The sequence below is a fragment of the Mycetomoellerius zeteki genome, unplaced genomic scaffold (genome assembly GCF_001594055.1).
Source record: "Mycetomoellerius zeteki isolate Tzet28-1 unplaced genomic scaffold, Tzet1.0 scaffold39, whole genome shotgun sequence".
NCBI lineage: Eukaryota > Metazoa > Arthropoda > Insecta > Hymenoptera > Formicidae > Mycetomoellerius > Mycetomoellerius zeteki.
The window spans coordinates 449,078-473,295 of NW_017257381.1; the positions used below are offsets into that span (position 1 = coordinate 449,078).

Sequence of the window (24,218 nt, forward strand, 5' to 3'; positions counted from 1 at the left end):
TTTCTCCCCCCTCCTCCCCCCCACACAAGCAGCGTAATATAAAAGGAACGACCCGGGGGAACAGCTTAGTATCAGGCTGCTCCTCGCCCTGATGAAGTGAACTGCAAGGTTCACGAAACGTTGGCATTCCAAGAATGGATCTGAACACGGAGAAAACCCGCGAAACGCAAGATTGTCACATTAATATGTTTATTTATTATAATTCGTAATGTAGAATAACTTGTCTATTATCGATAACTCTTAATATCATATTTTTTTACTTATTTATTACTGTTTATTATTTCTCTAATGCCATGTTTGGATCGTAAAGTTATGTAGCGCTCAGTGAGCGGTGGAGCGACTTTTAATTACGCTTCACCAATATGATATTTTTTAAATTTGACAACAATATTTACAAACAGAATTTTGGCATGCCGATGGGATCTCCTCTGTATCCAATTCTTCAAATTTAATGATTTAGGACCTAGAGAAGGAGATTTTTGCCAGCATCCACATTAACATTCCTATTTACTACAAATACATAATGGAAATGGAATTTCAGACAAATTCAAGAATATAAGAAAGAACGGGTTTAGTGTATCCTTTAAGGGGATGCTAAAATCGTCCTACTTTCCATCATTTCCATTCGGTGAAAAATCTCCGAATTGGATTTACGGATTGCAAAATTATTATTACAGAATTAAAGTACGCACAAACAGGACTTCAGCTGCACTGGATTTCATAAGAAAATCGGAAAAAAGTTAAAAAATTCACTTATTTTTGGCTCGTCATCTCAGCTGTCATCTCAGGTATATATTTGCTTGATACAAGAGTTTTATAGTTCATATCTTGAAAATAAGCGTGCAGCTGAGGTCATATTACTAAAACAAACGAACGATACCGAGTGAGTAGAACTAAGATTGAAAGTCTAGAAGAAAAGTATTTTCACCGAATGGAAAATACATGTATACGGATGCTTTGTGAAGACTAGGAATGTCAAAAGAGCCAAAATTCCGTGTAGTAGTTGCGCGGTCTTGCGATAGATGGTGCTGGCATATATTAGATAAGGACAGATGTATGCGTTTGAGTGAGACAGAACGATATATAATATAATATAAGGAATGAATCAAAGATGTCACTATTATCGAATTTGGAATTAAAAAAGTCTGCACTATCGACCTCGATCAAGTTCGGTAATCGGTTTAGGATCCCCTTAAGCCAATGAATTGCTTGGATCAGTTTATAAAAACAGGTAAAGATAAATTAGATAAAATGAATCGAAGTGAGGTCATTTACAAAATAAATTGTCTCGATTGATTCCTCTTATGTGGGACAGACGAAGAGAAAATTAAAAAACAAGAATAAAAGAACATATATCCAACATAAAAAAAACCGCCTAAATCTTTGTCAGTGGTGTTGCAACACAGATTGAATTACGATCATGAAATGAACTGAAATAATATTGAAATTATCTTAGATTCTGAAGCATCTTATTATAAAAGATCTGTTTCGGAAATGATCTTCATCAAGAAACAATCCAAGGGCATCAACATGCAGAGCGACACGGATAAATTACCGAACACATATTTACCGGTACTAAATATTAACATCCCCTCTTAAAATCATTTTACCCTCTCTTGTTTTCTTTTTATCTGTTTCGAGTATATATAGGATATCTAGTGAAGATTATTTGCAGTCAATGTACAATCGCCTTATGATAGATAACATCCTCTGCTCGCAATCTGAATGTTAATATAAAGGATCCTGGACATAGGTACGAACAACCTATGATAATACAAGTGAAGTTCTACATTAAATTTTAATTCAAAACAAATTTTCTTTATTGTAATAGAATTAGGAAATTTTGTGTCCTATGAGAATTCACGATTTCAACATGCGATAAATATCACAAACGAAGAGCAAAGTACCAATAAAGAACTAAATAAATCACGCCGGAAATAAATTGTATCATCATCATTGACGAGGGTTTTTGCGTTTTATCTTTTGACTATTTTATTTTATGACTCCGTTTTAATCCGAAATTTATGTTCTGATCTTGAGACTTAATTTATTGAAAACATTTTTCGCGATATTATTATGTAATATTATTTTGTATACTGAAGAAGGCCTGATCGAGGCTGAACCGTTTATATTTATATATACTGACAGAATAAAATATTATCTCGCTAATAAAAACTTGCGTTGTGGCACATGCCCTTTAATTGATTATGATATTAAGGGTTATCTATAATAGACGAGTTATTCTACATTACAAATTATAATAAATAAACATATTAGTCATAGATTAGTCCCTTTTTTGCTCAGTCGGTTTTCTTACCGTAATAAAAATTACTCATTCTCAAAAGAGAAAATATGTTTGATATCATTTTTACATGAATTAACTTAACTCATCATTATTTTACATAAATGACCCTAATGTATCATCAAGAAACATAAGATAGTTTAATCTTTTTTTTTTTGAAAAGCGTTGTCGCAATTCTCATAATAAATTCAATCGGTACACATTTGTGCGATTATAGCTGATATACGCTACTTGTACTGCTTGCGTTCTTTCCCAATAAATTTCGCTGCAAATATTTACACATTCAGTTTCATTTCAATTTCCATCCTTACATTAACTTTTCGCAGGATTTGCTTTCCATTAGCGAAAGTGCGTTGGCTCACTCAAGAGCTGCCATTTTCAATTCGAAAAGTCGATTTCATCTTTCGCTACGATTAATAGTAATGTAGTGAATGACTCAACTAGATTCTATTCTAATTTATCTCTCGAAGATATGCGACGATGACAATAACGAAAGCAGATCAGATTCCATACATTACGAGTTTTTATCATCGATTTTAATTCTGATTCAGATAAACGGCAGGATAATACGATTCGGCAAAATAGCGTACGCGCGTGCAAGCACATTCGTCGCACTCAAGTTTTCACGCATATGCGTGCGTGTTCGACTGATTCTGTACCGTCATCAACAGCGGGTCATCGTCCTCTTTCTCTGCTCACCCCTCGTCCTCCGTCCACTCCACGTAGCACGAAAGTAAAGCGTTTAAAGAGCACGCACGAGTGCCACGCATTATATGCGAAATGAAGAACCGTTGCACGCACGAGCGCGATAGAAATGTGTTTTCCCATCGCGTCGACAGGAGCACACGAAAGCGCGTGCTAATCTTTTCTCGAACTTATACAGCTCTATGCACGAGAATCTCTCCTGCTGCGATTCATTCATCGTGAGTATAAGTAGGTCGATCGTTATGATGGAGGCGTGAACAGCCGTGTTTTAACGTGCGGCCACATCGTCTGGACGCAGATAACATGAAAATTAATTGTGCCATACGGAACAACTTTCATTTTATTGTCAAGAGGGCCGAGAGAGAGAGAGAGAGAGAGAGAGAGAGAGAGAGCTCACGTAAGTGCCTCCGGTAATATCTCTTTCACTGTTTACCTACGATGTACAATGGAATGAAAATTGTTTCTCGCTCGCCGCTTATCCAAATTAACGAGATAAAAAAGAAAAAGAAAGAGAGATAATGACCGAGAATGTTCGTCTCTCCGCGGTTGATGTCGAATAACTTATGTTTCAACATTTATTGACAAAATTCTAAAGTAATAACGTGTTGCATATACATATTTGCGAAAGTTCGGTTTCTTTAATATTTCGTTTTCACAAAATATGACGCATACATACGTAATTGATTATATTAACATATGCGGTATTAATTGTATACAATTCTATTCGGTTAAAATTTTAGTCGGTTCGCTAGCGCAAAGTATTCTTATATTTCGTAGCAGCAAATTTTCTCATATTCAATTATTGCAATTTTTTTTCATTACTTTTCAATTAATTATATCAATTCCATTAAAGTAAAAGTCTATATTCTGTTCTAGTCATGTTAAACGATCCTCCCGTTTTTTCGGTCACGAGTCTCTCTCTCTCTCCTCCCCCCTCCCTCTTTCTCTCTCACACGCACGCACGCACGCATGCACATTTTTCACATCGGTAGGTATATTCTCTCAAAGACGACCTCGTCAAGGAGAATTTTTTCAAAGTGAATCACCGTCTCTTTCGTTCTCTGTTACAGGTAAAGAATCTCCTCCCTCTTTATGCGACTTGGTCATCGTACTCGGTTCGTACGTTTATATTTCAATGGCCCGTTTTTCATTATCTGATTAACTTGTGATTCAGTTTAACCCGATGTTTCACCCAATGGGCTTCATCCGTGACATCACAGATGGATAAAACTCATTGGATAAAACCAGGTTGTTAAAATTACCGTTTTTTAGTAACACGTTACAGTTACCGTTATTTACGATAAACAGTAATTCGTTACTCGTTACTAATTTTAAAAAGTAACGCGTTATTGTTACTTAAAGTAAGGGAAAAATCGTTACTTTTTTTCGTTATTTTTCAAAAATGATTGCATTTGTGCAAATTATAACTACATAAGAATAAATTGTTTTTTTAATTTAAACTTTTGTTTTATTTTATATTTTATTATTTCTTCATTAATTCTTTATTATGATATATTTTAATTTGCATCAGCACATATTTCTTAACTTTAAATTATAATTAATTTGTATCGCTGAACCTTGAATTTTTGTTTAATAATTGTTGTTCAATATGTCCGTCTGTTAAATAGTGTCGACAATTTTCGCGCGAGTTCTGATTGGTCACTGCTTTTCCGCTTTCTGCTTTTCCGTCAAGGTGTGAACGCGCCCTTATTAAAATAATTTTTTATCAACGGAATAACGAAAAAAATAACGTAAAATTTCGCGTTACTAGATCAGGTTAAGCCTAACCACAAGTTAACCAGATAATGAAAAATTATCCGGGCTTAAATCTCAGCAGAAAAAATGGGGCATCTTCTATCGTCCATGCACACTCCGTGTATAATTTTCAAAGATATATGTCATTATTCTCATAATCTTTCTTGCATGCTTAGCAGAAAATAGAATAAGAGATAAAATATAACGCTGAATTCGGAATAGCATTTGCAGCAGGTTTATGAGCATGCGAGAAGGTGCAACAGCATCAGTCAGCTCGATATTCTCATACTGCGCGACGCATTGGATACGACAAGTGCAGAAACAACTTGCATTAAATAGAGAAAGGCGATTTCTTTATTTCCTATAAGCATTCCTATGACTCACGCCACTTCTGCGCTCACCAATTCAATCACGGATCCGTTTGTCGATACAAAGGGGAAATCATTATCTTCCTTTCTTTCTTTTTTACGCAGCAACAAGAGAAACACTCGTCGAGATGCTCTTAAGGCGAGGGGCCGCTCGCGCCTCGTCTGCAGAGCAGAGGCGTGAAACGACAAGAGCACGGGATATATCACGAGAATGCAACGCCTGTATGCTGCTTTCGTATATCAAATACGAAAGTTTCCCACGTATAACGCAAGCATGGGCTTAGATTTCTATAAGACGGGACGGAAGTCGGATATGAGATCCGCGATAGCACGCCTAAACGGGAAACGTAGACCTTGTGATATATAAACGTACCGTATAGCACAAGTCCTGACAGATAAGCGTTACGGATTATTAACGGGAAACACGATAAGGAAAGCATACACGAAAATTAGACGCGCCACCCGCATCACGTAAAATACATTGTGGAATGTATCATTAAGGCAATACCTATCGAGAAATGGCATTCTGTAGGTATTTGATACTTGTTTCATTTTATACTGCGAAAGTTCTTGTAGTCCCATGAGTTATAAATAAATAAATAAAATAAAGAGATCAATAAAATTATCTATCGAGACGACGCAATGATAAAGAGAATTCGCTTTTGAACTGTTATAGGCACTAATCAAGGCACTAATTTCTGATCAGTCCCTAATTTCTGATCAGTTTGGTGAATAAATTATTTTATTGCATTTGCTGTCACAAATATTCATTGCAAAAAATATTTATAATAAAAACATAGAGAATTACTAAGTGTAAATATGAAAGTTCCAATTGAGCGCATTTTTATGACAATAAATTCGCCAAGATAAACGTTTGGACAAGAGACGTCTGTGCGGTCATCTGTTACGGTCGGGCGTAAGCAACGTCCCGTGTTCCATCAGCTTGGTTATTTGCACGTGTTTAACGAAACGAATAATAATATATATTTCGTTCAGGGAAAAGTTTATTAATAGATATGTCGTGAAAAAAAAAAATATTTTGCAATGTTTAACTCGAAAAAGATGGGTAATTACTTTTAGGTTCCGATTTTCTCGTACATACCCAATTTTCGATCAGTCAAGTAACACGCAACTTATCTTGCAGTTTACCTATTTTATTATTTTTATAAGATCTTATTTTCCTGATTAATATTAAAAAAATTGTATAAAACTGAATATATAAGTTATGTATATACACATACACATATATACACATATATCCGTAATTAGTTTCAAGACATAAGGGTGGTATTTAGAATCTAAAAATTTGTTAAATATCAGTGGTTCGAGGATTTTCAACTGTGATGAATCGGCTTTCTTACTAAATCCAAAATCTAAAAAAGTGCTGGCATCGAAAAATCGGAAAACAGCTTATATTCGGATCACAACAAATGAAAAAGAATGTCTCACGGTTCTTCTGTATCACTGGCAATGCAGATGGACAACTGGCTCCTCCCATGATCTTCTACGCTTACGAACGTATACCTGGTCCTATAGCTGCAGCAGCACCAGCAGGGTGGTCTCTTGGACACTCGAAAAGTGGGTGGATGACCCAAGAGAGTCTTTACGAATACGTAACAAGTGTTTTTTACAAATGGTGTCTTGATAATCATTTGAAGTTTCCTATAATTCTATTTATCGATGGTCACCGTTCTTACTTGACACTCGCTCTCAGTGATTTTTGTGTCCAGCATAAATTGAATTAATCACTTTATATCCAAATGCAACATATCTTCTACAGCCAATAAACGTTACCCTTTTTCGAATTAAAATTGAATTGGAATAAAATTGTCGCAACATGGAGAATGGAACATGGACGGAGTGTCAGTGGACAAAGAGAGTTTTGCTCTTCTTCTCAATGAAGCTATCAGTATGCTCGACAGAGTCGAAAAAAAGAATACTTGAAAACAGATTCAAGGCTTGCGGGTTATACCCCTTTTTATCAGATGCTGTGGATTATTCAAAGCTTCTCCATTCGAACAAAAGTGTTCGAATATGAATCAATCTATGAAAAATGAAGAAGCAAAAGACAAAAGATCTTGTATACAGTTCATAGAGAAGAAACACTTTTCCAAAGACTTTGGAACGTTTCAAGATGAATAAAACTGGAATCTGGTCACGAGAGATTCGAGATGAAAATTTATTTTATTTCAGGCTGAGAGCTATTAGTAAAGGAAACCCCACTCAAGAAAATTCATCGTTCAACAATCAAGAAGTTGTTGCAGGTATAATGAAGTATAATAATTAAGATCGAAAAAACTTTTTATGATAAGAATATTCATATAACTATTTTTACTAATTATTATCTTTACATTTGAATTTTTACATATCTCTTATTTACAATTTTAGATTTTTACTTACAATTCAATTATTAGAATTTTATCTATATATTATATTTACAATTTAATATCCATGATTCAATATTTAAAATTTGATTTTTTATACATCTAATGCGTCATTGTCAGTAAACTTTTAAGATCGATTTTATAATACATAATTTTTACATTTTTCTCGAACTATTTCGAGTAGAGTTCCGAAGGTGGTATATTACATCAGAAAGGATGAGAAGATTTTGGTAAATTACCGATATTTTTCCGAGCCATTATTTTTCCAAGATTTTATAAGAATTTATAATTTGCATGAAATAAAAATAATTTTACGTTTCCAAATTGTTTTAATGCACATATTGCACATGTTGAATGTTAGAATTAGCAATCGTAAATTTGATGGTAGTACTTGATATCGTGGTCAGATTCGTGGGAATATATTGTAAGAAAATTTAAAGGAAATAAAAGGCACAACAGAGAAGCTATCAGCGTCAGGGCTGTGTGGCTTAGTGGCAGGACGGAAGTCTACCATTTCGGAGGAGACCACCACTGTATTCTGTAACTCGTTATGCAGTTGTTATGAGTTCATAACGATAGTTGCGCAGCTTTTTTTACTATACAAAAATCTGCGCAACTGTCGTTATGAACACATAACTATTGCATAACGAGTTACAGAATTCCATTGTAGGCCTCGGTTCGAATCTCAAAGCGCCCTGATATTTTTCTCGTGTTGTTTATTTCTTACAATATTATTATATACTGCGCTCAGGGTATCAATCATGAAACTTTTGTCCCTCGGATGAAAAGTGAAAAGTAAAAAATTTCTCCATTAACTTCAATGGTAAAAATTTTCACTTTTCACTTTCCATCCCAGTAAACGAGAATAGATTAAAATGGATTGAAATTTTTTCTATCCGAATGCGTATTTTAAATAGGGAATACTTTTTTGGATTTAATTGGATTCAATTGGATTCGATTAGATTCAATTGGATGAAATTGGATTGAAAAACTGCATTTCCTATTCAAAATTTTGAATTGAACAGTATTCACAATGCACAGAAAAAGCTGATATTATTTTTAGATTGAAAAGCATAGAGATATGCTCCATGCAATTCCTATAAATTAATAAAAATATATTCAGGATTGAAAAGCATTCATTTTAACATTCGTGAATCCATATTTCTGAAAATCTGAATCCATTTCAATCCATTCTCGTTTACTGAAATCCTAGGGATAAAGTTTCATGATTGATATCCAGTTTTCTTTTATAGTAAATTCTGCATTATTGTACTATTGAAGTCCTTATATTCTGCATATTTTTCTTACTTTGGCAGCATTTCAGTCTTAGAAGCAGAAAAAAGACGGACAGAAAAGATTTTAGAAATAGCGAATTCGATTAGATGCACTCGATTCGTTCGATAACTGATGAATCGAGCACTCAAGACAGTAAACGTTACACGTTCCAATAAAAAAAGAAAAAATAACATTAACACAGTTCAGCAAGACGAGCCTTATTATTCAGTCAAAGTGGATCTTGATACTTAATAATATTTTTGGCGTAAATTTATATACATTTTCCAATTCATGCGAATTGTCCGCCAATTACACCGCGTGCAATAAATTTTGATTAACTTTCTGTTTCTCAACAAGTAACGAATATAGTGTTTTTTACACTAAAAAAAGGATGTTTTCAAAAAATTTCTATCACTCTTTAATTTTCAGAAACTTTGCTTTGAATTTCTTATGTAAGTTTGTATTATATGTAATATATATGTAACATATATTATAGCTATAAATTACACTAATTTACAAGGTTTCTGTTTAGTTCTTATTGTATTTAGTTCTTATTATATTATATATGTATTTACTTATAAAGTAAAAGAAAAAGGTAAATGGATTAAATTTATAGTTTTTTTCAAAAATAAATTCTTCTCGAATTCTCAAAAACTGGCTGATGATGAAACTTAACCTCATGTTTTTTTTCAACAAGTAAGAACATAACATAATGTACATAACAATTATCATTGAAATGTTGAGAAACGAAAGCCTTACAAAGTTGTAATACAATATTGTTATTTGTTGATCTTAAAATACAAATCTAAATATTAAAGCTAGAAACGTAATATTACGAATTGATAGAGAATTGTAATAATAATTTAATAATACATTGCAAAGAATTTATATATATTGCAAAGAAGGAATAGTTGTGTACGACTAAACATATGAGAAGTAATATTAAAAGTATCACACACAGCTTTCCTGCTGTAACATAGAATTTGTTGCAAATTGCAGAACGAAATACTCACTTTGTAAACTTGGCCATATGTTCCATTGCCGACGACTTCTATCAACTCAAAGATCCCAGCAGGTTCCTGAAACACAAACGACCGATTAATTAATCCTCGAGATGTAAAACGCTCCTTTTTGTCATTAAAAAGGAACATCGTCGATCTGATGAAAATTTCTCCTCCGATTATTGTCCACAAAAGAGCAAGTGAAAACTTGCTCAACTCCTCGAAATAGAATGAGTAAAAATGAAATAAAGTCGGAGTAAAAAGGAAGAGATAGTAAAAGGAAGAGACAAAAAGATTATTTGTGCAGGCGATATGAAGAAAATAAAGAACGCATTTTGAGCTCTTAGTCGAAGGACAGAACCCACGGATCGATATTAAATAAGTATAAATAGAAAACGTCGGTGCGAGCAGATTCCGGTTAAACTAGCCTTGTGTTTTGTTATCCTTTCTACACTTGGAATGAAATTAATTAGAGGTCTGTTTTCTGTGGTTCAACTATATATGTAGGTATATACACTTTCGGAACTTAAAGTTAGATAGGTATACATATTTGATATTTGGCGAAAGCGAGAAAGAGTTCTAATACAGTCTAGTGCAGGAATAAAAAAACAAAACTTGGATGTTAAAGAAAGAGTGCAGCTGCAAGGAGCAATTTTTATTCTTGCGTGGACTACGCCGTTTATTTTTTAATAACGTAACACGATTCGTTATGGGCCTCAAATAAAAATAGTTACGACAACAATAAAATATTAATTCAACGGCCTCTCTTAAGATTTAAACCAAAAAGGACATTTATAAAAGAGCAAATACGGTATTAAAACAATACGTGTATTATTAATGCAACTTTAACGGTCGGCCATCTTCAAGCCATCTTCAGCTTACTTGTGTAATTCTAGTTGATACACTCAGTTAAAGTACCGCAAGAAGAAAAAAATAGTTATTGCTGGATGGACTTGGACACTCTCATTATATGCACGCAGAAATCTGACGCGAAGACCAAGTATCTGACATAATAAAATCCGACAGCAAAATATACGATGGTCAGCTATCTTAAAAGCTGATCGTGACGTTAGAGCGCACAGATCTTTCGTCGAAAAATACGAGAAACAGAGCGCAGCAAATCGCGAGCGGTAAACGAAGGTATTTCAGTCATTTTGATGTAAACTCAAGGAAAATAATCGATGCATTTTCAGTGTAAACTTTCTTTCTATCTTTTTTCGCTTGTTTTTTTTATCTGACGCGTTACAATTGTCCTAACTCTTTGCTCGTGCATTCTCAAAGATGACACCTTCGGATCGATTATTTCCCTTGTACTGTACCTATTTGACTTTTTTTTTCCCCCCCAGAAATGATGGGACGGAGAGACGTAAAAAGTCTGCGCTCGCAGCGAGATTCAATCTCGTGTGACGTCTGTCCCGTCTATCGGATTGTCAACAGTGTTGCCAGAGTAAAAATACAATCGGTGAATAATGTTAGTTTTCGACCCATTTCGATTCTTTTCGCGCAAAAGTCTACGGTAGAAACCATATGATTCGCGACCATCAATCGCGCATAATACATTGTCTTCAGGACTGGAAAAATCGACTGTCAACGACAGTGTGTGAATGCATCGAATCGTTGGACTTTTTTCGTTCGATATTACGCGAAACTCACAACGATGGAAAAAAGTGAGAAGGAAGGATTCAAGTGCGAGTAATGTCAGTCGTCAGTCCCTCCTCCTCCTCCTCCTCCTCCTCTTCCTCTTCCTTCTCCTCCTTCTCCTCCTCCTCCTTCTCCTCCTTCTCGTCCTCGTCGGTTCTCGCGAGGTTAATCAACGCGTGTGAGCGGTTGATTCATGATTAACCAGGTGGGTCCGGAGAAATGGGCGACGAGAGCGGACGAGAGGAGAAAAGGAGAAACGCACGCGATCGGCGGCGAATCATTTTCGTATCTACAACGTATACGTACCTTCAGAGCGTTCAGGTCAATGTCGTCGAGCGAGCAGTTGACGCTCGGTGCCAAATTATGCGCCATCTTGATACGCCACTTGCGCTACCTCTCGTTGTTTCTTTCGCTCGTTGGAGCTCACTTCACTCCGAGAACACCGTTTCAACGATACCACGATACACTTGTCGTTTTTATGTTCCCTTTTCCTGCGACTGCTTATTACTATCTTTCTCTTTCTCTCTCTTTTCCCTTTGCGTTACCTCTCCTTACGGCTCGCCGCTTACGAACCAGACGAACATACAAGGGCGGGGAAAGGAAAGAACGAAGAAATAACGCAGCTTTACGTCGTTTACACCAGCACTACGGAGACACGAGGAGCATGGAGGAGCATCGAGAGCACCGACGAGAGCAGCGCATAACTCAGGGAAAGGGAAGGAGAGGGGAGGAAAGGAAAAGGAGGAGGAGGACGAGGAGGAGAGAGGGATCCTGGCCGAACGGAGTAACAGACTACGCGCGACGGCTACGCGAACGCTTATCGAACCGCGGCGATACGCGCGACGACAATTTTGCAGGGTAGAGACGCACGCGGAGCGGTAACGGTACAGCACATGGCGCGCGCGAAACACACCGAGATTACTGAGAATCAAAGGAGCGAGTCCGACAGTCTGTCGAATCGAGGAGAACGAGAATACGCCGCGCCGGAGGAAGCCGTCTAGCGGTCAAACCGGACAGCGTCGCGCCTCCATCGCGTTTCGTTCTCCCTCCCTCCCTCCCACACCCACTCACGGCTTTTTTGCTCGCACGCGACGCGAACGCGAAGCAAAGGGTGCGCCGACTCGCCGACTGCCGAGTTCGATGTAGCACGTTCTCTCTCGATTTTTTTACGTGATTTTACGCCAGATATTAAGCGTGTGACGCCGCTGCTGAATCACTGATGATATTGGTATCGTCATATAACGGAGGCGGAAGCCGAAACGGACCGAGACGAATCGAGCCAATCCCATATACCACGTCCTACGTCTTTCACGTCCATCGACAACTGCAACCGGTGCAACTGAGTCAAACTGAGTGCAACTATGCAACTGCACTGCCGTCCAGTGTTGGTAACCTAGAAGCAGTGGCCGATCATACACTGCCCGTCAATGATTCGCAGGGTCGTGCAGTAGCCCTGACTTATCGGCTTGATATACTTCATGCATTTCTAAATTAGATAAAGAAGAAAGAAAGGCGGAACAAATAAAAAAAATCAGTTATTTATTGTTTTTCTTATTATTCTATATTCATATACTGCTAATGTGTCCCTTTCCGTGCGTTTTCCGAAGTGCGCGCGTTGTACTGAGCGCTCAGTGAGCTCTTGTATCTGGTCTATATTTTTAGTTCTAACGGAATATACCAATAAGATGCAAGCGCTCACTGAGCGCTCAGTGAGCGATTATGGTACTGAATGCACCCACTGAATGCACCCAATGGGTGCGTTCAGCAGAACGTTTTGCAACTGTTGTAAGTTTCCTTCGCGCTAATTGGATCATACTTTTAGATCTAGAAGAATGGTCCTATCTCAGCAGACAATCATAAAACGGTTGCAAAACTGTTGAGTCTGCTGAACGCAGCCATTATTGAGTGAGTAGGAGCTATAGTAGAAGCATATTGGAGCATGTTGGAGCTTGCGACACGAACAAATCTTTTATGTCTTTTGGAAGGCACACAAGACATCGTTGCTTACACTTTTGGCACTCGACAGCTTCGCTTTCTCTCTTTTCAAGGCCATATATATATATATATATATATCTCATTTTAAGTGCAAAAATATTTGAGGATTTCATGCAACGCGAACAGACTTAAGGTTTAGGGGGATTTCAAATTTAATCTGGGGTGAAGTTAGAACAAAGGGTTGGCAACGCTGCCGGAAGAAGAAGAAGAAGGCTAACTTGTAACTTGTATCACGAATATCACACGTTTAAATGCTCCGAGGCAACAATAATGGATGATTATCGTATGCCTGCGAAACGGGCAAAATTTGATATTCCTAATAAGAATTTGAAGTATCGTAAAACACAAGAAGAAATTTCTACGAATAGAAACGCTCAGAATGATGATCTTTGGGGTGATGATTTTAATGAAGAAGATATTGAGGAAATGGATTTGATCGCATCTCAAGCTTGTGTACAGGTAATGCTATTTTGATGTAAGTTTAGTTTTGAAATGTGCCATGAAATTTATTTATAATCTGAATTTTTACTTTTAAGGAGGCTAACTTGTTAAATAATTTAAGACTACATGATTTGAATTCAGTGAAATCAGATTTTCCAGAGAGAACAACTGCCTATGATGAAACATCATGTTCTAAATTATCACAAGCTATAGAAAAGTCTAACTCACACTTGTTAACAAAGAATATACAGAATACGAGTCAAAATCATCAGAATATGACAGAAATTAATTATTCGCAGTTCAGAAATAAATTAATAGATAAAAAAGATCATAATTCAACTTTCCAAAAGGGCAATAAAATTATTGTACATGGTAATACCAGTATAGGAATACTAATAATTATAAAATATCTTTATTCATAATATCTTTTACATATATTTATAGATGGTAAAGAATTGGATAAATTAAAAACTGAAAACAAAAAATTGTTGAATGATTTTATAACTAAAGATGGTGAAACTGCATTTTTGCGGCAACAACTACAACAAACTCAGTTACGAGTTGAAAATGAGAAATTAGAAAAGATGCGTTTAATTGAAGAACAAGCCAATCGTCATAGATCTGAGATTAACAAAATTTATAAAGAAAAAGAACAACTAAAAACACAATTAGAATTACAAGTGAGTACATTCTTTTATTTGGTATCGTAAAAATAAATGATAACATTATCTACAGTAATTATTTAGAATCCTGTCCTTACCTCTGATTTTTATAAAATTAGGCTCATTCGAGGTGTTTTTGCACGAAACAAAAGAATCTGTAAGAAAAAACGTTGGATCGGCCCCGTAAACCGAAATATTGAACATTAAAATTGACGACTATTTAGGTTAAGAAATCTTTCCTATCGAAATACGCAGTATACTTAAAAGGAAAAATAACAGTAAAGAGTAAAATAGCATTCTTTGGAATACAATTTTCTGCTTTTAAACGAAAATTATATACGAAAATAATTTGTGTTTTTAAAGTATAGATTTTGTGTTTGTAGAGCAGAGAAGTGCTTGTGAGTGCAGTGATTGTGAGTAAGTGATTGTGATTCACAATCATATTCTCTGCTTTACAAACACAAAATCTGTACTTTAAAAACAAATTATTTTCTTATATAACTTTTATGTTTTTAAAGCAGAGAATTGTATTCTAAAGAACTGCTTTTTTACCCTTTACTATTATTTTTTCTTTTAAGCTACATCTTGTTGATATGACAGATTTTCTAATCTAAATATTCGTCAACTTTAACGCTTAATATCTCGGTTTGCGGGACCGACCCAATGTTTTTTCTTACAGATTTTTTCGTTTCGTGCAAAAACATGTCGAATGCTTAATTTTATCAAAATCAAAGATGAGGATAAGATCCTAAATAATTACCTTATCTATTAATGTATAGAATCTGGAAATAGGAAATCTTCAAGAACGTTATAAACTGTTAGAATCTGGAAATATTAAACTAAGAGAACCACAAATGTTGTACACAAACTCTTCTATTGATAAGTGCAAATATGTTATTCCAATAAATCGGTGAGATAAAAAACAATCCAAATTATTTGATGCTTTTATGAACTTAACATTCAAAGTATCTATAACTAATATATATTTAATAGGATCACGAATAGGAATCTAAAAATGAAAGAAGTATGTGTACAAGCTAATATTTACAAGAAGAATGATTATCAACTTAAGACATATAATATTTGTAAGTATACTAGAAAATTATTTAAAACAGTCTGCACGATTTCTCAGATACCTCTGACAGTTAAAAAGTGAATATTCATTTGTTTTATACAGGCTACAACTTGCGATAAAAAAATTTTAAAAAGTTTCTTTTTTATAAAAAAAATCAAAGTCATCTTAAACTTTTTGAATAACACCATACAATTTTTTTCCATAGAATTGTAGGGATCTTGAAGATAAATTCAAATCACTACCGAAATGTCACTTTTATTGATGTTTCATTGATTTTATTGCATATTTTATTAAATAAGTACATGTATGTATGTAGGTATGTTCTGTGTTCTAGTCAGAGGTTGTATGTACTGCTGTTACAAATAATGTTACAAATTTGACATTAAGTATCAATAAAATCAATAAAACGTCAATAAAAGTGACATTTCGACAGTGATTTGAATTTGTCTTGAAGATTCCTACAATACTACAGAAAACAAATTGTATAGCTATTCAAAAATTTAAGATAACTTTGATTTCCTTATGAAAAAAAATTGTTTTAAAGAATATGCAGGGTGTCTCTTAAGTAAGGTCCAAGCTGCATTGGGGGCGTAATACCCCCAATGGGTCAAGGGGAACAAAAAAGTTTTATACCATTTTGAGATATTTGCTGTAGTTTTCGAATTAATAAAGAAAACGTATAAGCCAAGAAAACGGTGAAACCACGCCACGTGAATTCGTAGCACGGCCTATCGTGCCTCACTCGACAACGATGGGCAGCGAGGGAATAGCACTTCGCTGCCTGGCATGACGGTCCTGTGTGTTTCGCCGCATCGCGCCTATCAACACTATCCAAGAATGTTATTTTAGCTTAAATTTTTACAGCGAATATTTCAAAATAGTATAAGACTTTCATTGTTTCCCCTTGACCCATTTTACACTCCCAATGCGGTCCGGACCTTACTTAAGAGACACCCTGTATATCGTATTATGTTGACATCTAACTTTGACTCATTGACGTTTTATTTCGTATTTATGTATATTTACGCAGTTGTTCCATTTGTTTGAAAAAAAATTTTTTTAAATTTTATTATCGTATGTAGCCTATATAAAACAGATGAATACTCACCCTTCAATCTTTTTTTTAACTATCGGAAATGTCTGAAAAATCGTGCGGACCGTTACGCTAAACATCCTATATATTATTGTGACAATTTTGTATATTAATGCCACAAATATTTTTTAGATTTTCCTCTTGCAAGAATTTCGGAGTTAATGTTTGGAGCATCGCTACCAGAAAAATCCATTGTTAATATTAAAGTCATAGAAAAAACTGGAAGGAGAAATTTACCGATTTTGCAAGAAGAAGAAACATTTAGAATTTTTGGTAAATGCACAGATTTATTCTGCAAGAATATATTAATACAGTCATACAAGGTATAAGAGCAACCATATCAGGCTAGTTTTTCAAAAAATGTACATTTTCTTGAAAAATTTTTCAGACAAAAGATATAGGATTCTAAGTGTTGCATTGATAGCAATGTTAGTGTGACCTTGGGACATGTTTGGATGGAGGTTCCTGGGTGCTCCCAGATGTTATGTCATCTTTGTTGTTTACTGAACGGTAAACGAGGATGACATGACACTCGAGGAGCATCCAGGGTATTGATTATGTATCTTTTTCCGTAGAGCGAAAATGCACAGAATTTGAACAAATTTTTTTTCAGGGGAAAATTACTTAAAGGACCATAAATAATGCCTCCTCAATAACCTTGACCTTGACATATGTTGTCAAGGTCATGACCCTGAGTGATCTCCAACAAGTTTTAGCCGTCGCTCGTTATTCCTTAAAAGGTTATTAACAAAAGAAGTTCAACTATATAACACGAAAATTCCCTGTTTTAAAATATGTTTGATAGTTGTGCACTATAGGGGACGCCGCGCCGATGACCGCGACTTTGACGTATGTTGTCAAGATCATAGCCCTGAAAGACCTCAAACAGGTTTTAGGTGGCTTTCACCCTCGACTCTCACCTCCCTCCCCCCCCTGCAAAGGGAGGCACGACTCACCCTTGACTTTCATCCCCCCTCCCCGCTTTAAAACATTTATAAAAATCGATGAAAACTATGCTTATCCCTCCTGACAGTCAGTAAATAATCGCAAAAAGTGATAAAAGGCACATGTAAGTGAAAATAAACTACACATGTGCATTGAATAAAAGCTCTTCATGACTGTCAAGGGGCATAGTTTTCATCGATTTTTACAAATGTTTTAAAGCAATCTCATCATTTAGATTTATCCAAATTGTCTTTAGTTACACATGGTATGCAACATAAATTAACGTGTCATTTCTCGCTTCTGAAACGTCACGATTCAATATGACTGTGATGACTAATCAGGAGCCTTAAAAAATGAAAATAAGAGGAAGGACCTTCAATGGCTTTGATCTTGATATACAATAATGTTAAAATTATGATCCTGAACATTTAAAAGATTTTAGTCAATCGGATACCTTAGATAATGCTGTTGATACTATAACTTTCAAGGGTCATAACTCGGAACTTATTATAGTGCTTTGGAAAAGCTCTCAAGGTCAATTACAAAAATATGTATCAAAGATAGGGGTTTCTATTTAAAAATTTCACAGTGATTTTTACGTGATCAACATTGCATCCAAGATTGCACTAACTGCTATCTAATGCGCCACTTTAAACCAACAAGTTTTCTCTGCAACATTTTTCAAGAAAGTGCACATTTTTTTAAAAACGAGTTTGAAACGGTCACTATGTTACACCCTGTGCGTGTATATACTGTGTATATACACATACATATACATGTATATATAAAATTATACAGGGTGTAGAAAAAGTCCCGGACCCCTTAAATATCTTGAAAAGTAATCATTTTTGAAAAAAATGTTTTATACAAAAGTTGTAGGATTGAAAATGATCTATTGACTGACCTTATCAATTTGACTTTGGATGGCGCCACCAAGGTCAAGTCAAAGTCAAATCGATTTTTTTAAACGAAACACTATTTTTTATTTTAGAATCTAATAGCTGAGGTCGGAAGCTTTCCAAAACACTATAATAAAGCCTCTTTTTAATCAGTACTTTTCAAGTTATGAGAGTTGAAAGTTACGGAACCGCCGGCATTAGCATTATCTAAGGTATTACGTAGAGATTGCCCGACTGGATTTATGAGTCATGCTTTCCGTTTATGTAAAAAAAATCATAGCCTCGACATTTTTGTATTAGACTTTCCGTTACAAAGAATCTGTTTATAAAATATTTGTCATCAATTTTGGGACATCTTGTGTATACATATGCGTGCGTGCGTGCGCGCATGCGTGCGTATGTGGTAAGTATTAATAATTGAATCAGCTTTTTATTATGGGATAAATTACCGATTGCAACTGGAAAGACCATAAGAACCCAGAACATAAAGTAAAAAATCGAGATATAAGATGTCTTAAAGAACGTTTTTTGAACATCTTTAAGACGTCTTATGTCTCGATTTTGGACTTTGTGTTGTCTAGGTTCTTACACTCTTATTCCAATTGCAGTCAGTAATTCATTTCTCATGGTAAAAAGTTGATTCAACTATTAATATTCACCTTGAACATGTATCGTATGTTGTAGAAAACCCTGAATTAGTAAAACCAGTAGTTACTACAGTAGATGGAAAGAGATTGACAACAGAATTCGTTTTACTTGAGATTGCAGCCATTGAAAGGAAAATTAATACTGAAATAGAATCTGAAAGGTGTATACCAATAATCAATAAGGTATATAAAAATATCAATATTTGATTTAATTATAATCTAATATCTATATAAAATTGTGAAATATGGATAGTTAGATATATATATAGTAATGACAATATTTTAGATTTATAATTCGTATACATATACGCGTACGCACGTTCACGCGTACGTACACATAGATATCGTTAGTGTGAAGTGTTCTTATAATATAGTGTCCCTATAATATAGAGTCAGTCATGAACCACAAAATGGCTGCATATGTATGAATCTGGTGTGAAAGTGTGTGTATATTGTGTAAATATGTAAATCTGGTATAAATATTTGCATTTATTGTGATATGGAATGTATGCTACTTTGATTGATACTGCTATTTTGAGGGGATTTAGAATTGATCAATGAAAATAATCACAGTGAGTGGTCAGATACTATATTATAAGAACATTAGATGTTACCGAATGGTCGGGATACGTAAAGCTCTATATTAATAAAATAGCGCATTTCTTTGATCTGAGCCGAAATGCCAACAACTGTCCTATTGGCTATTTGAAAGTCTTTCTAATATTTAATATTAGAAAGGTTTTTAATGTAAATATTTGTATTCATTTGAAAACTCAAGACTCCCTTAAGCAAGGAAAAATTATTTAAACCTACTTATAACAATTATTAATTAAAATATTTAAATAAGTAATAGAATGCGTCAATATACAATACTAGTGGCCGGATAGCTAGACGTAATTATCCCAGTGTTTGACCACAATTAGAAAATTAATATGCTGATGGGAAATATTAATATAAAGAGATATTTAATGACAAAAGACAACTCCTTCAAATTGATCTTTAAAAGGTAAAAAGCATTTGAGACTTAAATAAATAAAGTTTTGTGTAACTGTCCGGACATAGGTACTGTCCGGTCCCAGTAACTGGACATGTACCTATATCCGGACATTTACACAAAACTTTATTTATTTAAGTTAATATTAGTCTCAAATACGCTTTTTAAAATGTAATATTATAATTTAATTGTAATTTTTAAATACAATTAAATTATAATACAGTAATAAAAAAAAGCATTTGAGATAATAATAATAAATTTTGTGTAAGTGTTCGGATATAGATACATGTCCGATCACTGGGACGTTTATCTTACTTGCTAAGTTAATAATTTGAGTAAGATTATTATACATATATTAAGAAAAGCCCAAAAAAGAATTGGATCATTTATTTATCTTATTATTTGTCTCATTAAGTAAACATGAATTTTTATACGCGCTAATAATTTGTGTTGGCTCTAAAAGGTTTTTTTTTATGAAACACCCTATATATGTATATATTCTTTGTGTTTTAGCTAGTTTTAACTACAAGAGAGTTAATATTGAATATTATAACAGTTTTGGAAACAATTTTTCAAGCTATGAAGAATGATGATATTCGGGATATGAACGACTTATATTTTTCTACAGTTTATAAAGATCATAATACATGTATTAAATCTGAATGCGAAGCAAATGCGTGGCATGAAGGAGAACGTGGTATCGAGGCTAGAAGATTGCTCGGTATACTTTCGCACATTAGTATTGAATCGTTATACTTAAGTAATTATTTAGCAGGAAAATCACAATTGTTCACACGCAGTGATGAATGTTACAATCATTATCTGCAACAAATGACACGTTATAATACATGGCCAAAGAAGGGCCATGAATTTGAAATGCTTGAGATTATCCTAGAATGTGTCACTTTAATAGAACACGTTGTAAGTACGTTCTATTTTATCGTTTAGATATTAATTTTTATCAAATAATTTTTAACAGTGATAAATATTATTTGCAGAGGAGATCTCATCAATTTACAGGTCTTATAAATGCAATTGTAAAACTACTGTGTAATGTGCAACAGAAAGTGGGTTATTGTGATAAAGGGTATATTAATAGTATTATTCTGATTAAAGTGTTCGACAAAAAGTTTTTTTTTTCCCCGAACATCAGAATAAGATTATTCTTTATATGCTAGTTTTTTATATGCTGAATACACATGTGTTTCTCAAATTGCTCCATGTCATAATTTTGAAAAATTTGCAATTCAGTTTAAAAAAAAAAGGTTATTTTTACATACTTTATCAGATTATAATTATGATGTATGACGTACTGAAGAAATTTTATTGTAATCAAAATTAAATTTACTATTAGGACCTTCAAAAGGATTTTTCAGTGTTGGATGTGGTTAATAAGATTAATAGTTAAATATGGGATCAATTCCATTTGGGAAAAGCTGTAAATTAAGGATTCTACCTTGCTGGAATAAAAAAATTGAAAAATCATTTTTGCATCTAGTTTGCGAGGAAAGTCGAACGCTACTAAGCAAGGGAAAAGGTGGGGTGGATTTCGTTTCGCATGGAAAATCGTGTGCTCCTAGGCAGGGAGAGAGGTAGAATGGACCTTCCTTCGCGTGGAAAGTCGAATGCCCCTAAACAGGAAGGGTATAGAGGATAATTTTTAATATTGTATATGATAAAAATAAGATATTTTTTAAACTTTATTAGTTAATAACTTTTGAACGAACAGTGATCATCGCTTAAAACTTTTTGAAGATCACTCAGGACATGACCTTGACAACATATATCAAGGTCATCGGCGCGGTGTCCGTTAATCCGAATAATTACCAAAAATTTTTTAACTAAACATAATTGAAAGCTATTTGGTAAATTGTCAATAACACAATTCTATTTTCTGTACTAGACTCCATATTTAATTATGAATATTTTATTAACTATGGCCGAATTAACTAAAAAGTCCTTTTAAGGTTTGAGGATCCTAACGATATGCTTAACTTTGATTGCAATAAACTTCTCCAGCATGTTGTATATATTGTGTCTCTCATATTATAGCTATAATAATAATAAAAATAGCCCCTTTTGCTTTTAATGTAAATTTTTCTTTTTAAATGTAAATTTTTCAAAATTTTGATGTGATGGAACAATTTGGAAACTAGATGCGTATTCAACGTCCAAAAAACTACAGAAAATGACTAGTCTCGTTTTGGCGATTTTATTTTTGTCGAACAGTGTTATTTTGATATTAGATTTTATGTAAGTGCAAATTTTTTCCAGATTAAAATATATTTGTCTTATATTTAAAGAACTCGTATTCTCAAGGCCATTATCACTTTGTTATATTTCATTAGCCAACTTTATAATGGTTTTTAGTAAATGCGATATATTCGTGTCAAAACTTTGTACAAGTTCGCGTAAGTATGTTGGACAATATACATATGTTTAACAAAAAAGTTTATCTTTTTTGAACATTAATTATCATTATTTTAATAGAATTAATGACAATAAAAAGATGGAAAGGTGTTTTACATTTTACACCAGGTATGTTATATCATTTCGAAATAATCTGAAAATTTGTGCATTTTTATCTAATAATGTATATTTTATTTTTTAAAGAACATTCCTAGTGATAAATGTTTTTGTGTTTTAGATGCTTGTGTCTTACAAATTCTTATGGCACAAATGGAGCATTTTTATTCGGACTTTCTTACTACAATAAATATGACGCATGCATTAATATCATCTATATGGCATGTCTTACAGAAAAATAATTTATTAAGAAGTGAAAGTTCAGAATCCTGTAATTGTTATACGAAATTATTACGATTTATAATTAATATGTTAAAAAAATGTTCTGAAAACAAATTAGACGTAATCGATGATACTGAACGGCAAGATTCATTTAAAAAAAAGAAAATATTTTATATCTTGAAGAGAATTAATTACAAACATCATGCATGTCAGATGAAATATAATGAACAGAATATAAAAAAACATCTGACAGAAATTTATTCAGAAAAGTTGGATCGTAATTTTTGGTTTGATATCAAAAAGGTTCAATACAAAGTATTGAGACAAGGCATTAGATTTTTATGCCATCTTGCGATTTGTGATCCTGATTTTGTTATCCGATCATCTGATATTGAAGATTCATTTCATTTATTTATACAAAACATTACTTTTTTTGAAGATTTGATACTTCATGAAAATGAACGTAAATATTATACTTAATCCATTTCATAATGTATTATTCACTTTTCATGCAAGTGTCATTTTTATTTATGTTTTAGGAGAAGCATTAGATCGTATAAAAACTACCTTTATCGTTGATAAAGGTATACAATATGAGACTGAGACACATTACGAAAATATACAAGTTAATCAATTGCATATGACGAATTTTGAAAAAAAGGTTATTCCCACAACTGAGAAGTATTGCTATACCGAACCTATTGAAAATTATAATAGAGCATGCATGGCTATCAAAGCGTTGTATAATTCTAATATGGAATACAGAAGCAATTAAATATATTAAACTCTAACAAAAATATATTTTAATATTCATATAAATATATATCTATATAATGCGCATGATTGAAAGATATTTTACTTTAAGATATGTATTTGCAGAAAAAATGTTTATAATACATTGATATAATTATAAAGTTGGAAATGCTTAAAAAATTATATAGTGTCTATGATATAGATTCATACTTATATTATTATTTTATTATTTAATATATATCTTGACTAAATCATTGCCATTTTTTTTACATTTATAGATTTTAGAAAATATAATTAAATAACTTCTATATTTTCATTTTTGAAAGTACACAATAAAAAATTATTTTATTACATTAAAACATTTCTAGTATACAATTTGATAAGAGGATATATAATTAATTATTCATTCCCTGATCAAAAAAAGTCGATAGAGAACGATTAAGAATGATATAATTTCTATCAATTTGTATCGGTTTCTATAAGCTAATCGTTGATCTTTCAAGTATCATTCGATACAATGTCATTTATATCAGTA

At 33.6% G+C, this 24,218-nt stretch overlaps 2 protein-coding genes across 13 annotated transcripts in view; one reads left to right on the forward strand and one right to left on the reverse strand.

The window, feature by feature from the left end:
- msn (serine/threonine-protein kinase msn) overlaps positions 1 to 12,818 on the reverse strand; it is a 47,090-nt gene extending 34,272 nt beyond the window's left edge. For 6 of the 12 annotated variants that reach the window (XM_018453558.1, XM_018453555.1, XM_018453557.1 and 3 more), the window contains exons 1-2: positions 11,738 to 12,818; positions 9,803 to 9,868 (exon numbers count right to left, since the gene is read on the reverse strand). In XM_018453558.1, coding sequence (XP_018309060.1) covers positions 9,803 to 9,868; positions 11,738 to 11,803 — 132 coding nt within the window. In that variant the 5' untranslated portion in view covers positions 11,804 to 12,818. The remainder of the gene's footprint in view (positions 1 to 9,802; positions 9,869 to 11,737) is intronic. The other 6 variants (XM_018453563.1, XM_018453562.1, XM_018453561.1 and 3 more) reach the window with 3 other exon arrangements.
- Positions 12,819 to 13,638: 820 nt separating this feature from the next.
- mus304 (mutagen-sensitive 304) lies at positions 13,639 to 23,714 on the forward strand. The gene is made up of 13 exons (XM_018453620.1): positions 13,639 to 13,885; positions 13,963 to 14,239; positions 14,312 to 14,547; positions 15,309 to 15,439; positions 15,523 to 15,614; positions 16,830 to 16,970; positions 19,226 to 19,371; positions 20,696 to 21,103; positions 21,181 to 21,269; positions 22,457 to 22,593; positions 22,673 to 22,720; positions 22,830 to 23,393; positions 23,470 to 23,714. Exons 1-13 carry the CDS (start codon positions 13,697 to 13,699, stop codon positions 23,703 to 23,705), a joined length of 2,694 nt encoding a protein of 897 aa, XP_018309122.1. The 5' UTR covers positions 13,639 to 13,696; the 3' UTR covers positions 23,706 to 23,714.
- Positions 23,715 to 24,218: the final 504 nt, after the last annotated feature.